Source organism: Euprymna scolopes, chromosome 3 (genome assembly GCF_053919585.1).
Source record: "Euprymna scolopes isolate OS-2025 chromosome 3, ASM5391958v1, whole genome shotgun sequence".
Lineage (NCBI taxonomy): Eukaryota > Metazoa > Mollusca > Cephalopoda > Sepiida > Sepiolidae > Euprymna > Euprymna scolopes.
Genome location: NC_136484.1, coordinates 48,791,541 through 48,808,659, shown reverse-complemented (window position 1 = coordinate 48,808,659; position 17,119 = coordinate 48,791,541). Strand labels below are relative to the sequence as shown.

At 32.4% G+C, this 17,119-nt stretch overlaps 1 protein-coding gene across 2 annotated transcripts in view; it reads left to right on the top strand.

Moving 5' to 3' along the window:
- Positions 1-17,119, top strand: part of LOC145254843 (ras-related protein Rab-30-like) — a 204,852-nt gene that overhangs the window by 84,563 nt on the left and 103,170 nt on the right. For both annotated transcript variants that reach the window (XM_080113685.1, XM_080113695.1), the window contains exon 2: positions 12,737-12,831. In XM_080113685.1, coding sequence (XP_079969811.1) covers positions 12,745-12,831 — 87 coding nt within the window. In that variant the 5' untranslated portion in view covers positions 12,737-12,744. The remainder of the gene's footprint in view (positions 1-12,736; positions 12,832-17,119) is intronic.

Sequence of the window (17,119 nt, the reverse complement as noted above, 5' to 3'; positions counted from 1 at the left end):
TCGTCTGAGCGCCAATCTTTGCCCCCCCCGCCTCCCTTGCTAAACTTTCATAAAAACACTCGACTAGCTAAAACCACTATCAACAACTTCCCCCACTCTATCTGTGCCTAAATCTAAACGCATATTCCATGAACAAAGCTTCTTTCCTAGAACTGCCCGCTTATGGACCACTGCTGCACTGCCAACTACAGTATGGTAGCCTTCAATAATGTAAACAAATTCTTGTCGACCGTCCCCTTAAATAATCAAATTATACCCAATTTACACCATTAAGAAGTACTACACTACCACCTTACATTCCCTTATCCCTGAGTTTGGGCCTTGACAAGTGGTGACTCCCTTGTAACTTAAAAAAATAACTTATTCTCACAGGAGACATTGCAAATTTTTCTCTACTCTATCATTATTTCTATATAATGTGCTCAATTGAGCTTCAATTTTTGGATCATCGTTATAAAATATTCAGAGCAAGAACTTTTTATCACCGCAGTAAAGAACTTTCTGTTCTTCTGTCTCTCTAACATCAAAGAGAATTTTCACTTTGGGAATAAACTATTTTCTAGATTAATTATCCTCTTTGTAAAAAGGGTTTAGGGGTTTAGACTTGCTTAGTAAAATAGGTATATATTTACTAGTTGGTTGCATCTCAATGTTCAAAGGAAAGAATCAGTCCACAATCATAACTTCAGAACAGTAAACGAAAAATATTATCTTTGATTTATTTGGCTGCTCTTCAGAGATATTAATAATAAAAGAAACCCACAGTATTCCAAAACAAAATAAAAAGCAAGAAAGGTGATTAAGAAAGATGAGAAAAACGGGTAGTCAAAAACACAAAAAACTGACTTTAAATATGATACCCCCCCCCATCCCCTAAAAAACATCCGCGTTGGAAGATGTGAAGTCGTCATTCAAAACCGGACAAAACTTCAATAAAATTTTAAAATACAGTATATTTGGATTAAAGGTGGTACTTGCTATTGATAAGATTAGCAATTGATTTCAGATTAAAAATAAATATCCGTCATGCAGAACAGCATTAAGAATGTCCTCCCTAAAACACATATCTTAGACTCTAAAAGCACAGCATTTACAGATCACGTTTCGGCAGCGATCGTACCAGCCACTATTAAAACAATGTGGATGTCAGAAATAGTGTTGCCCCCCCCCCTCTCTCTGTCTCTCTCTCTCTGTCTCTCTGTCTCTCTGTCTCTCTCTCTCACACACATACACAAAACAACACAGTATTTGACATTGAAAGAAATGTTTTTATTCGTTTGTTATCAAACTATTTTTTTGTATATTGACATATTTTTCAAACTTGTTTCTTATTTATTTATTTATTTATTTATTGTGTACAATGTGGTACTGGTGTACTTGAGCAGTCCCAAATATGTAGGCTCGGAAAATTTAGGATCATGTGATAGTTTTGTAGACCGTGTAATCTCCAAATTAAATAAATAAATAAAAAGTAACTTTGTCTGAAATTACCAGCCGCTATTTTATAGATTTTAAAAAGAACAGAAAACAATTAAATCCAAATTATATTAAAAGAATTTAATATACAAATATATATATTTGATTAAAGATAGGTTTTAAATTGTTTGTTGAAAAAAAGTCTTTTGAAATAAATTTATTTCTGAAAAATTAAAGTTAATTGTTTTTTGTCCAAATTTTCCTTTTTTTGACATGTTAGTTGTGATTTATTAATTTAATTTACTAATTATTTTGTTTTGTTTGTCTAATATAATTTGGACCTAATTTTTTTTCTTTTTTTTTATCTATATATCTATAAAAGTAAGAATGTGTGCATGGGGACACTTCTCAACCAATATATTTAACATATTTTTTATCTACAGACTTGAAATTTGGTATAAAAGGTATTCAGACATTTGACAAACTTAAATCTGTTTTCATCCGGGGAAAAAACGGTTGCTAAGTAGTCAAAATTGGTACTTGGGGAGGGGTCATGAAATTTTTATCTTTGTCAACTGTTTCACAACTGCATATGCGTGAATCGACCACTAAGAATAAGTAGACTTGGAAACATTTTTTTTTAAAGATCATGTCAAGCTGGCCTAATGGTTATCTTACTCTACTCTCTGTCTAAATTTTGGTTTCGATCTCAGCTCGAGTACTTTTTTTTTACTTACAAGAAGTGAACTGTTTAGAAAAAAAAATCGCATGCAAATATCTGTTTCTTTGTCTTTTTTCCTCCATTTTTTTCCTTCATTTTTTTTCCTTCATTTTTTTTCCTTCATTTTTTTTCCTTCATTTTTTTTTCCTTCATTTTTTTTCCTTCATTTTTTTTTCCTTCATTTTTTTTCCCTTCATTTTTTTTCCCTTCATTTTTTTTCCCTTCATTTTTTTTCCCTTCATTTTTTTTCTCCCTTCATTTTTTTTCTCCCTTCATTTTTTTCCCTTCATTTTTTTTCTCCCTTCATTTTTTCTCCCTTCATTTTTTTTCCCTTCATTTTTTTTTCCCTTCATTTTTTTTTCCCTTCATTTTTTTTTCCCTTCATTTTTTTTCCCTTCATTTTTTTTCCCTTCATTTTTTTTCCCTTCATTTTTTTTCCCTTCATTTTTTTTTTTCCTTCATTTTTTTTTACTTAAAGGAATTTAACATTACGTTTAATACCGGGCAACGACGGGTACATCGTTTACTCTATTTATAAAATAGTGTCTAGTAATTTCAGATAAGGTTACTTTTTTCGAGATTGCAGCCTATAAAAATAATACACAACCTAAATTTTGCAAGTTCAGAAATTTGCGACTGCTCAAATACATCAGTGCCTACAATTTTATCTACCCAAGGTTTCCATTGAGAGTATTTTACTTTCATTTTGTTTAAAAAAAAAAAAAAAAAAAAAAAAAAAAAAAAAAAATTAAAATGCCCATAACTTTAGTTGTGTAATCTATTTCCATACACATCTTTTTTATCATGTCAATATATTAATTTAAAATGCTTGGTTCTGGTATCTTACATTCATTAACGATTTTAAGTGTAAAAAAATGTAGGTGTTCACTTACAATTAGTGCAGTTATCGGCATTGAACAGATATCAGTTATCACCCTTGAATTAGTCTGAACATCATTACATGAATGTGTTCTCTTGTCTGGAAGTTAAAACAACTTGTTGCACACATACATGTAGTTCAAAACAAGGCTTTCTCTCTATTTTCTGATTATGCTTTCGAAGCCATTGGATGTGGTCCATCTTAATGTGGCTTTTACAAACCCAGATGCTGTTTCTGTGAGGTGATTGATAGCAGTTGCATTAACTCCCAGAACACCATAACGAAGTTAATAACATTTATTTTACATAGTTCACACACATGATTCTCTGTCTACAACTCTGGCAACATATGTGCCTCATTTTATTAGAGTAATCTATTTCTTAGTATTAATGTTTGTTTTTCTTTTATAATTATAAACTGTACACCTGATAATAAAGATGAAAAAAAAAAAAAATTAAGTTTTATTCCAATAAAACATTCACAGCTTAAACTCCACTCTAACTGTCTTGCTCATGTTTGAAAAATCATTTTGGTCAGCCTGTCCTGCTCAAGTTTGAAATGACATTTAAAACTCTAAAATGGCATAGATTTGTAGAAAAAAATCTTAAGAATATCTGTTCTTGTTGTTTCAGCAGAGACTGTCGTATTTTGTCATGGATAATCTTTTTTTCCAAGTTGTCTGCTGTTTTTACCATTTTCTAAATCGATACAACTAATCAATTCTTCATGTCATTTGTAAAAGCTGTTGCAGAGAAACGTGTGCGCGGCAAAATAAAAAAAATATATCGTGTCCTCATGACATTATTATTTTTCTATGTTACTATTAAGTGAATATTTATTAAAATATAACGAATGCAATAGCGTAAAGTAGTTAAAGGAATTTTAAATTATTTAAAAAATAATTATGAAATTAAATCTACCGATATGTTTTTTTTTTTTTTTTTTTTTTTTTGTAAACATCGGCCATTTTAATCTTTTTCTTAATTGTTGGTAAAATAAAAGTAATGAATTTCTGACCCTTTGGAATTTGAAAGGAATTTGGAAGCATTTAAACTGACGAATAGAAAGTAGTTTAAAATTCTTGTAAATCCTCATATATTAAGAGTTTGGAAACTACTTGCATTCAAAAAGATTTTTTTAAACTGGAAATTGCTCAAGAAAAAGCGTGAGGCCACTTGACGTAAGAAGCTAATAAGGACAAAAGAGGATTATCAAAAAGACGGAAGATACCTATTGACCTTAATCTTGAAAAAAAAACTAAGGTTATAGGTAGGAAGAAAACAGTCAAGAGGAAGAGAGGTTCACAAGCCTGCAGTTCTCGGAAAGAATTTACTGGAATAGGAAGTTGCAGTATAATGAGGTATCAAAACAGTGAATTGATGAAGACCACTGGATCAACGAGTCAAACGAGCTAGAACAAAGGAAGCAGGAAATAGATCAGATAATTTTGAGGAACACTTGCCATAATAGTATTTTATAGCAACATCACGTCTGTGAGAGAGAGGTTGCAGAAATGGAGATAATCAAATTAGACATGTTTGTCCACCTTATCAAGAATCTATAATTCATGACTGAAGAAAATTGGATTTAATTTTATAACAGTTTGGTTTAATTAATAGTTTAATAATAAAACGATAAACTTAAAATGAAAGTTTTCGAATCTTTTTTTTTTCTTTTTTTTTTAAATAATAAAAAAAAAAATGGTAGGTAGAGAGGAGTATGAAAAAATGTAAATAAAACTACTTTGTAATAATAGTATTTTCTTACATTTACGTAAAAACAAAACAAAAAAAAACGCAATAAGTTTATCTTACAAAATTAACCTTTTTAGTTTTTTTGTTTGTATTGTATCTGGTTAAAATATAAATGTTTCGGAGAAAAGTAGGATGAGAGGATTCAGCAGTATGATATCGATAATGACTGGAAAGATTTTTGAAATCGGCTTAATAGATTCATGTTTTGATATTGTGTATACCATCTTCAGATATGTAAAAAGCCAAGAGAAGAAAAACAGCTGTAAAATCTGAGAGAATATTACATAATGTAAAATAGTGAAAGCCAGAAAAAAGTAAATGTTTTGAATGTAACTACAATCAAATAAAACTTGTGGTTTATTTTTATTTATTCAAAGATTTGATCAAAGTAAAATTTATGTTGAATATTAATCAAAAATTAACTAAAATCGTTGACCCCCCCTCCATAATTTCTAATCACATACATAAGCCCCTCTCTCTACCGTCTCTTGTTGATCAGTCATTAAATGATATCCCCTGCTGGTTCTTAGCATAATGCAAAGCTCTTTGTAAATACACAAATTGAACTCCGTAAAGTGACAATCAATGTTTATAAAGATATTGTAGATATTATTTAGGAGTGTCTATCCTGTAAGTTAATGGTGGTTCAATCCCTGGCTTGGGATGGATGCTAGTTTTGCTGCACTGAAGTGTTGTGATACAGCGAAACAGTCTGTGAATGACCATAGAGTAATTTTGACCTTGGTATGTAATGACTCGTTAGTAAAGCTTAAAATGAAAAAAAACAAAAAAAAAAACAAACGTTATATATATTAGTGATGCGATGATTCCAATATTTTTCCTGATTCCATACAAAATTCCCAATTCCGATTCTTTATAATCTCTAAATATTTAACTATAAAGTTATTTTTTCACGATTACCATAAAAAACACATGTTGAATTGCCATATATTTTCTCAAATGTAAAAACACACTTGTGGGATAGGGGAGAGGTGATCTATAGATTTTAGTTTCACTGGTAGTTCAAAATCAATAAACATTTATTTTATTATTACTACCTGCTGGTGAAAAATTTTGTTTTATACCAAATCAAATATAAAAAAATAATTAAGGGAATCTCTTTTTTGGCATCAGAAAATATGCACAAATTTTCTGATTCCAATACCACAAAATGTTCCGATTAATTGTCCCCCCCCCACACACACACAAGACAGCTCCTTTGATAATTTTGTAATTAATAATAGCTTTTGACACTTCTACACTATTGGGACGAAATTTCAGAAATCGTAAAACTGAATTTCACATGAAAACAATGGTATCTAAGTATTCCTCATATTTTTAAGACGTTTATATCCCAAAATTACGAAAATCGATAAGGTAGAAAATTATTTATTAAAAAAATAAAAGAATTTAATGAAAACGATCGTAAAACACAGAATTCAAAAAGGTAATTTTCCATTTCGCTTTAAACAAGATGGTGGAAAATTTTCACCTGCTAACACGATTAAAGTTGTTTTAATAATTCAGTAATATTCGGGTAATTTCGACTGGATAATTTGGAAGCTACTATTGTAACTTATTAGAATTGAGAAAAAAAATCAGTTGAAACTATTTTTTTTTTTTTTTTATCTAAAAACACCATTTATCGACTACAAAATCTCATCCCAATTCTGTAGAAGCGCCTAGCTTTTTTGCTACAAGCCACATTTTGGCCTTCGGGACAAGATCAAAGTGTAGTATCTGTTCTTCAGATGCTGCACTTCTATTTCTTGTTCTCTTTCGGGTGAGGAGAAATCCTTCACGACTGAGACAATTTTTATTTTTGTACCTTTTCTCCAGTTAAAAAACGACCCTGGTGTCTAACTCTGTCCCGTGGGGAGGCATAGTAAATAGGTACAAGCCACATAATACATTAAAAGAAAAGATCTGTTTCCTCAATCATTGGGAAAATATTGGTTAGTGTTGCTAAGAAAATTAATTTCCAATGGATTTCATCAGTGTTTATTTAACTTGATCATGTTTTTGTTTTGATTACTGATATAGAAGGAATCTGAAGAGTTAACTTTCGCAAAATTCCAAATCATTGGGTACTAATTTTATGATATTCATTAGTGAAAAAAAAAAAGAGTATTTTCTTTTGGGTGACCTACTTTTAACTATCAGAAGACAAAGTCTGGGTTAATAGCATCATAATTTCACACTTATCAGTGGGTCAATCAGTTTTACTTTTTGTTCCCAAACGAACTTAAAATTTTAAATGACAATATTAAGCAGATTGTTTGTTTACTTTTATTCTATTTTTTTTTTATTGATAATGTACATAATTTATGAAAATTAGTCCCACCCTCATCATCTGTGCAAGTGCTAGGTAACTTTGCTTTATACAAACATTGACTACATATGTGCAAACATGTTTCAGCTGCGATTTCTTTCTTTTTTTTGTGTGTGTGTGAATTAAAGAATTATTTCATCTTTTTGGATCAGTTGAGACTTGTCCTGAGGAAGTTGGATTTGAAAGAAATTGTAGCTGAAACATGTATGTACATATGTTACCAATAATATTTGTATGCATAAATTTATGCTATAATACTTGTTATTGAACACTAATTTAAACAACAGAGTTTTATTGGCATTGGATTAACATTTTAGAAAGCACAATACAATCATTTTATATATATATATATATATATATATATATATATATATATATATAAATATATATATATAAATATATATATAAATATAAATTTTCTTTTTTTTTTTGGGGGGGGGTGTCACCTGACAAAAGGAAGGTGGATCTGTAATTCGTCTGTCTGCACTTTTTTCAATAACTACACCTTAGAATTTTTAAAAATTTTGCACAAACATTAAACATGATATGAGTAAAAAAAGTAACAATGGATTTTCCGGGAAAACTCCGGTTGCACCCTTAGAGGTGCCTTTTGGTTTAAAATGCCTAAAATTGACACTTTTGTGCTTATTAAAATAAATTGATGCCTTGGATTTTTATGAAACTTTTTGAAAAGTTGTAACTAACTGATTTCTATATAATTTTGTTTGTCTATACTTCGCGATAACTCTTGGGTATGCCCCAGGGGATCTTTTAGGATTAATAAAAACACTTCATTTTGGGGACTATTTTACCATATTTGTCCAAAATTTTCTGTGTATGTCTATTTAGCAGTTTTTGCATGGTGCTGAACTCAAATTTAAATATGTTAAGGCCTTGGAGACTTTTGGGGTTAAATGTGCGGGGTGGTGGTGCAATGATGAACTTAGTTATTTCTTTTTTTGCACGGTGCAGAACTCAAGTTTACATTTACCGTTTACTCATTTTCACCAGGATTTGACGTCCCTGGGGGCTTTTGGGGCTAAATGGAGATGGGGGCAAATGCTGAACTTAGTCATTTTTTTTTATGCCTCGTTCACTGTGCACTCACGGGGGACCATGCATGCTTCACTTGTTTATTTTGTTCTGGCTGGTGATAAGGCATTCTATCAGATGCTAGACATTCATTTGCTATCTCGTACATTCCAATCAAGAGATCTTAAGATTTTAATTGTTCTTTTAAATATAATTGCCTGTATCTCTCTTGCACTTAGTTCACCTGGTATATTTGCGATGTAATTTTAAAAAATTCTTTTTCATGAGTCCGGTTGCTTTTATAATTACTGGAACGATGGAGATCTTTCTAAGATTCTAGTTTCTTATGACTTTCATGTTTTATCATAAGACCTTCCTTCATGTTTTATCTTTTCCTTCTTGGCTTTGCATGTCACCAGAAATCAATTTCTCCCATGATTCTCTGTCCCCTGTTCTATTCATTTCTTTTCTTTTACTCATTCTTTCTCTTTTTCTTATCCTTGTCAATTATCTATGCTTATCTATTTACAGTTCTATGTCCAATGTAAAAATATCCATTTTCTTGTGACTTTTTCATATCTGAAGGAGGTTTATTGTACAGAGTGGAAGGATAAAATTGTCGCCCCAGAAAAGACAAAATTCCATTTCCATTTGATGAAATCCAGTGTTCTTTTCTATTTTTGTTGCAGACCATCTACTAGTTGGTCAGTTGTGTACAAATCCCAAGAGCGATAGGAGCCTTCTATCATGTCTGAAAGTTAGAAAATGTTCAATGAGTGAGATCAGAGATGCATCGCTGTACAACTCGTGCTCTCTACCAATACAAGTTGTTACAACAGAGTCATTGCCAGCACCCTCAAAATGCATAGTTGGATCGCCACAAATAACAGTGACGTGCTTAGAGTGATGAAAACAAATTTTCCGGCCACGGTTATGGTCTTTGCTGTGGTTTCAAGAGAGGTCCACATCATGCCACCTCACATCTTCGAAGTCAGCTTGAAAGTCAACACCAAAGTGTACCTGGATGTGCTGAAGAGTGTGGTGATCCCCTGGTGCAATCAGGTGGCTGCTAGCAGACCTCAGGTGTGACCAGAGGACTCTGCGCCGGCCCACAAGTCAAAAGATACCCAGGTTTGCCTTCAGGAGTGCTGCGACTTTATACCCGTTTCTCAGTGCGCCCTCCTCCGCCAATCTGAACCTACCAGACTACTTTGTTTGATCATATGTCAAGCACATCACCAACATAACTTCCCACTACACCAAAGCCAGCTTGATTGCTACCATCAGCCAAGTATTCACTATGCTCCCAGTTCCGGACCCTTATCTAGGCAGTGATTGAGGCTGAAGGCGGCTACATTGAATAGATGTTAGTTCTACTACATAATCAAGTTACCTGAATTGATTTTTTCAATGAAAGTTTTAAAATAAAGCTTTAGTTTTGTTTTCTTTAGGGCGACAACTTTATCGTTCCACCCTGTATATTGAAGCGTCTTCTGGAATGAATATAATTTTTTTTCACATAAAAAGGTTTTCTAGTCATCTTTTGTTCATTTTATTTTTTAACTTGCAAAATTAAATTGGAATAATTTTATGTGAAGAGTTTCTATTAGCAGCCACTTCATTATATTTTTTAAGTTTTAAGAATTATATCTTTATTTCATCTTGCTTAAAACTTCAACTGGGGTGTCTGTTTGAGTTAGTTCTGCAGAATCAAAAATATCTTCCAGACAAAGAATTTATTCTTTGATCTTTTCATAAGAATGTGCAGGTTCTTCTACTGTCCCTCCTCTCCAATTCTCACGATAGATTTTTTCTGATTTTTCTTTTTAAACTAAAAATACAAGACGTCCTATTTTTGACTTTTAACTTGATAACTCCAACTCATAGATTTCATTTTGATTACATTCATTCTTTCAATAATAAATAAAAAAAAAAAAGCTTGCCATAGCTTCTAATTAGGTTTGCTTGAATATTTTCTTACCGTGTCTTAAGTTTAAAATCTGTGGATTTTTTTATTTTATTTTATTTTTATTTATTTATTTTTTTTTTGAACTTAATGGATTTTCTTATAGATTATTGTAAGACTTTTTCAAAAAAATTTTTCTTCAGTATTTTATTGTCTATTTTTAGCATGAAAAAAAAAATGTTTTCCCTCACCTCAAGCAAAGCATATTACCACTGATGCATAACGAGTTACTGTGATAAGGGTCAGATTTATAGGGTGAAACCTGAGGGGCAAGATGTTCATAGTGCATTTACATTTCTGTATGTTAGTGTGGTCAGGGAAACGGAGCGGGAAGGGAATCTTGGATTAATTAGATTTCAAGGACCCCCGAAAAATAAATCTGGGCAACTTTATTATAGTGTCTCGTCCAACACAATCATGTATTTTTGAATAAAGACATTTCAGGGGAAAACATTATTACATACTTAAGTGTCAATCGAAATTAGTGTAAATTTTGAAAATTATGACAAATTGGTCCAGTAAAAGATGTGCCGATTTTTGGAAAAAAGTGTGCAGTAGATCAAGAAAAAGTAAGATTGCCGACCTGAAAGATAGTGTCATTGAATTCTGTGCAATGCAACTTAAATGATAGAATGCAGTTATCTCCCCCTGTTATCGATCTTCTAAAGGGTTAATTTAAAGTGAAAAATTGCAACTTCAAAAAATTCTGTTTTTACTTAGTTATTTTTCTACTGGACCATTTTTTTTGTAATTTTGAATAAATAATACTCATCTCAATGAATTCCAATTAATTGGATAAAAAAAAAACTTGTATTATATTTTCACATTTTATGAACGAATAAAGAACTTTTAACCATTTGAATATTTTTTATTCTATTTAATATTCATTGTGAACCATCTAAATAATTGCTACATCACATTCGAGTAGCTATTTCACAATATCCAGTCTAGTGCAAAACGGTGTGATCTACAATTGTCATTAATAGAAACCAGTGTCTTCTAGTGTTTTTTTAAAAGAAAAAAAAAAAAGAGGATACATTAGAGATGGATCAGCTTTGGTATGGTGGGCTCAGCGAATGGAGTATGATGTTTAAAGATCTGAAATTCCCTTCCTTGCTAAAGCGTAATACATCACTGAGGATGCCCTTTGGCACCTCAGTAAGAAGCAAAAATTGTGTAAAATGGCACTAACCCCATTTGGATTTAACCGGCTTCCTCCGAAGTATGAAATTCACAAGTAATCCCAAGTCGCATGTGTATCCCCATTAAGGGAGATAACAACGTTAGGTTTTTGCAACTCTTGCAGGGAGGTGTCAACATCTTCCTCCAAACAGTGCCTGGAATTCCCAAATTGGTCACCTATTTTAGTAATGACCATGCTCAACGTTGCTTAACTTCAGTGGTCTGATGGGAACGGTATGTCAACATGATTATGCTGTATAGAAGTAAATATTAGAAGTATTAAATTGTTGGATATTTCATCCACTCTAATATATCTATATATATAAATTCGTATTCCTGTCTGTTTGTTCACAAATTGATTAATATATACAAAAATTCATTACTTTATCATATTATTCATTCCTATATATACTATGATTATTGCAAAATATAAGATTAAAGAGGTGACGTCATTTGCATATTACATTAAGGAAAATCGACTTTATTAAATAGCGGTGTATTAGTTATTGTTTATAGTGAGAGAATTATTTTAAGCATTATATTTAAGTTTATTATTTAAATTTGATTTATATTGATAACATATTTAATTTATTTTTACAGACATTGATTTTTTTTATGAATCGGTTTGAGTTATTTCCCTTGGGCACAGACATTGTTTTTTTGTTGTTTTCTTTTTGGCGGATATTAAAACTAAAAACTTTCAAGCATTATTTTTGGAATTAGTTTAAATAAAATAATTTCTGTGATTTCGCAATTAACGTTGTGGTTCGGTGAATTGTTTATTTTAAAATAAACAATTCAATTCAACTATGATTCTTTAAAACAAAAACAAAATAAGCTTTCATTTATGTTTTTTTACCAGTTTTTTTCTTCACATTTTTTTGACATTGTAACTAATTTTATTTTCATTTAATGACACAATAAGTGATAACTCATCATTTTTATAACATAAACATTCGGTTAACACAAATTCTACTTTGGTATTTTTGAAACTGAATTATTTACATTTTTTGTTGCAACAGACTGTAAAGGCAAATCTTTCTAAACTGAGGTATCATAAAAGAAATTTGCTTAAACTGGAATTTAATCATAAAAAGGTGCTCAATATCCGGAGAATAGCTTCTCTTCGTATCCCATCTGGCGAAATATCTGGTGGAGAGTTTGTCACATACTTCTTTTTTTGGAGGGGTTGGAGGAGTTACATTTTCGTGTTTTCATTCGTTCTTTTCTTTTTGAAATTTTTGTTGGGTAACGATGGAGCTGACATATAATAATGAAAAACTGCTCAATATTCTTATTGGCAGGTGTGGCCAAACCGAGCTTCATGTTGACCCTTGCAATGCTGGGTATCCATGCTAGTATATATATTTATATATATATATATATATATATACACACACACACACACACACACGTTTCGTTTACCTTTTGTTTTTTCTTTGTATATTTTCAGATATCTCCATGGAAGATTACAAATATCTCTTCAAAGTAGTTTTGATTGGCAATGCTGGCGTTGGCAAGACATGTCTTGTACGCAGATTCACACAGGTAAATTTCATTTGATTTATTTCTTCGATCATTATTGTGATTGAATAACATTAAAGTTAGTGTTTCATTTCTAAAATAATTATCCACTGTCTACACCTCGTCAATGTAGCTGTACTTTTAGTGAGATCAGAAACTGTGATCACAGTTGCTGTAATCCGGTGCCTTTACCAATTAGGCTACGGAATCTCGCCAGAATTACTAGACATTTTTTTCGCTCATAAATGCGTACACATTATTTTTTTGCATCATTTTTTAGTGATAAAGAAAAAGTTCACTTATCTGCAGTAAAGCATTTATGCACAGTAAAATGTTCAGTAATTCTGGCGAGATTTCATAGCATAATTGGTAAGGCACCAGATTACAGTAACTGTGATTGCTGTTTCTGATCTCATCAAAAGTAGAGACATGCTGAAGAGCTGAAGACAGAAAAAAATGTGTCCTTGGATATTTTTTCTTTTTTTAATGGAAATAGCTTGAGACAACGCATGAAGCTACTTGGTGTAAGGAACTAACAAGAACGAAAGCTGATTATTGCAAAGAAAGAAGATGCCTAAGCCTTAAAAAGACTAAGGCTGTTAGTAGAAGGAAAACAGTGAGCAGGAAGAGAGTTCCACAACCTTGCAGTCTTTGGAAAGAAGCTACTGCAATAGGGAGTTGTATTGCAATGAGGTATTAAAAAAAGTGAATTGATGGAGAACTCTAGACCAAAGAGTCAAACGAGCTGGAACAAAGGAAGCAGGAAATAGATCAGACAATTTTCAGGAACATATGCCATCATAGTATTTGTAGAAAAGACTGAGACTAGCAACATTACATCTGTGAGGGAGCGGTTGCAGTGAAGTGGGGCCAATTAAATTATAAAATATTTAGATGATCACACATATATGCCAACAGCACTCATTCTAAGCAGGTTGAACTGGTTTTGAAGGAGGAAGTGTCAAGGAAATATAAAATTCACAAACGGTCCCCAGTCCCATGCATATTTCGATCAGAGGAGAGGACGACATTAGGGGTTGTCAGTTCTTGCAGGAAGGTGTTGACGTCCTTCTAAATACAGCACCTGGCATTCCCAAATGGTCATCCATCTAGTACTAACCATGCTCAACATTGCTTAACTTTGGTGTTCTAACTAAAATTGGTGTCTGAACATGATGATGCCATACATATAGAATACAATAATACAGCATTCAGATGAATTCCTAACTCTGGATAAGTGAAGCTTGTTTCTATAGCAATAGAAACAGACATCCAAAATTAATGTGTATTAAATTTATCATGTTATACATGCTTTTTTTTTCACTCTTTACCAATCTATCTATACTCCTATAAATTCGTTTTTCTTCTGTGTGTATTGATATTCATATTAAAAACCCTCTTTTCTATTAGTATTTATTTGCTTTCCCACCAAAGCAAAATGTGACACGAGGTCGTTTTTATGTGGGGTTAAACCAGCTCCTCCCCTCCCCCCAAAAAATGAGAAAAGGGGCACTCTGGTTGGGACCAAAAATAGTAATTGTCTCAGTATAGAGGGCTTCCCCTCCATTGACTGGGACAAACCACCCCAAGTGCAGCATCTGCAGAACAGACACCACACCCCAATCCCGGCCCGAAGGCCAAGAACAACAGAAAAAAGGCAAAGTATTTATTTGCTCCCCCACTGAGCAAATTAGGCACAAGGCCGATTTTTAATGTGAGGAGTGAAGGGGAAATGGGGACCAACTCCCGGGGAGTAGGGAAGCTGGATAGTGACAATTGGTATGAAGGGTTGCCTCTACATTGACCAAGGTCTTATATGTGGGGTCGCCCCCACATATGGTCTTTGCTTGCAGTATCTGCCGGATCAGATACTACACTTTGATCCCGGCCTGAAGGCCAAGAACAACAGAAAAAAGGCAACCCTCTTTTCTATTTATTTAAAAAGAAAATACAATTTTCTTATATATGGGTTATGGAATTGCATTCACTAACAAAAGATCTAACTAATTTGCATGTTCTTATAAACATTCATTTTAATTAATTCCCTATTAGTTGCTTCGGTTTTCTAGTGGGATAATCATTTTTAGTTAATTATTACATGTAATTATATTCATGCAGATATTCAACATCATTTATACTTGCATAATATTTGCGTAAAAAGTTTATAGTAAACACAAAATTGTTTCCATATATATTTATGTATACCTATATATATTTTAACAAATTTTGCCTACCAAACTCCTAGAGTTTTCGTCTACAGACATAAAACTTCATATATAAGGTATTTGAATCCATGCAAAACTTTATATTTGGGTTTTAGCCCATAAAAATAGGGGCAAAAGTGTGAAAAAAAAAAAAAAAAAAATGAAATTTGTCAGGTAAAGGTCGAACGTCAGCATTACGAATGCGTAATGTAGTAGCTATTGCTTCATGTTTTAATTTTTAGCCTTGCAGTAAACATGTTTTCATAGCCCAGTCATTGACGGTAGAGGCAAAATAAATCGTGAAATGAACGTTTTCGTTTTGATTCTCGGTGGTGGCGCAGGAGTCTTTTTTTTTATACTTTTTAAATCATTACTATATATTACATCCTATCTATCTATTTATCTATAAAAGTGAAAATGTCTGTCTGTCTTTTCTCTATGGTAGTTAAGGAAGACTATTATACAGAAAGGTATTACTTTACATACACTTTTTAATATATACATATGCACATAACCTTATGAACAGTACATAGGGTCCAAGCAAAGCCGGGCGGAACTGCTAGTATATCTATAAAAGTGAAATTGTCTGTGTGTCTACATTTTCCTACCAAACTACTCTGTCAATTTTCAGTCTACAGACTCGAGATTTGACATAAACGGTATTGAGATTTGGGAAAATCTTTTTATTCAGTTTTTGGCCAGAAATTTGGCTGCCAAGGGGCCAAAGTTCAACGATTTGACTTTTGAAAACTCTACCAAACTCCTCCACCAATTTTGGGTCTAAACACTTGAAATTTTAGATATAGGTTACTTGGACATGGATCAAACTTTTTAATTTGATTTGAACCCAAAACAAGAAATGTTAAGAGGTCAAAATTAGGGTCAAAGTTAACATTCTCCCTCTGCGGTCTCTACCAAATTACTCGGCCAATTTTTGGTCTAAACATTTGAAATTTTACATAAAGTGTATTCAAACATAGGGCAAGCTTTTAAATCGGTTTTTGGCCGAAAATTTGGCTGCCAAGGGATCAAAGTTCAAAAGAATTGATCTTTGCGGTCTCTAGCAAATTATTCAGCCAATTTTGGGTCTTAACATTTGAAATTTTACATAAAGGGTATTCAGACATGCAGCAAGCTTTTAAATTAGTTTTTGGGCAAAACTTTTGTTGCCAAGAGGTCAAAATTTATAGTTATCTTTGCAGACTCTACCAAACTCCTCCGCAAATTTTGGGTCTAAGCACTTGAAATTTTAGATGTGGTTACCTGGACATGAGTCAAACTTTTTAATATATATATACGTATGCAGATAAAATTATGGACAGTACATAGGGCCCGGGCAAAGCAACTTTCATGTGGTCCCTCTTGTAAATACCCGGTATCCTTCTAGAAATCTTAATAGAAAGATATCAGGGGAAACGAATGCTAACAAAATCATGAATTATGCTCAACAACATCTTCCCCAATTTATTTAACCAAATTACATGTAACACATTCTCTTGCACGTCAAATAAATATTCTTACAATTAACCATTTTTCTCATTAATCGCCCATATATGAAGTATTGTTGTCACATTTGGGCTAGTGCATCTGCTACTAGTCATACACTCCTAGACAGGGTTCAAAAAAGAATCGCCAACCTGGTAGGTCCTGCTCTGTCAACCAAACTCCAACCCCTATCTAATCAATGAAATAAGCTGCTAGTTTATATTAAACCTGTTTTCATATAAAAATCAAAAGTAGAATCTTAACGTCAGTGTTGAAGGACTTTAATCAGTGGACATAAGATGGTGGTATATCTTTCATAGTTTAAAAAGCAATGGACCACTATGAGCACTTAAAGAAATATAAACATCAAATGAATGTGATACACTAGACGAGAAATTCTTTGGAAGCCAAAATCATTTAAAAAACTTTTTTTTATTGCTTTTTCACCTCAGTGCCACTTGGATGTATGGGGCTACTATTTGAGACATACTTTACAAGGATACTATGCAGGGAGTTGAGCAGCAAGATGTCTGTTTATATTACACTTTAACCTCTGCATGTCGGTACAGTCAGGGAAGCAGGAACTCTGGAAGGAATTTCAAAGTCTAGCAGTTCGAAGGAAG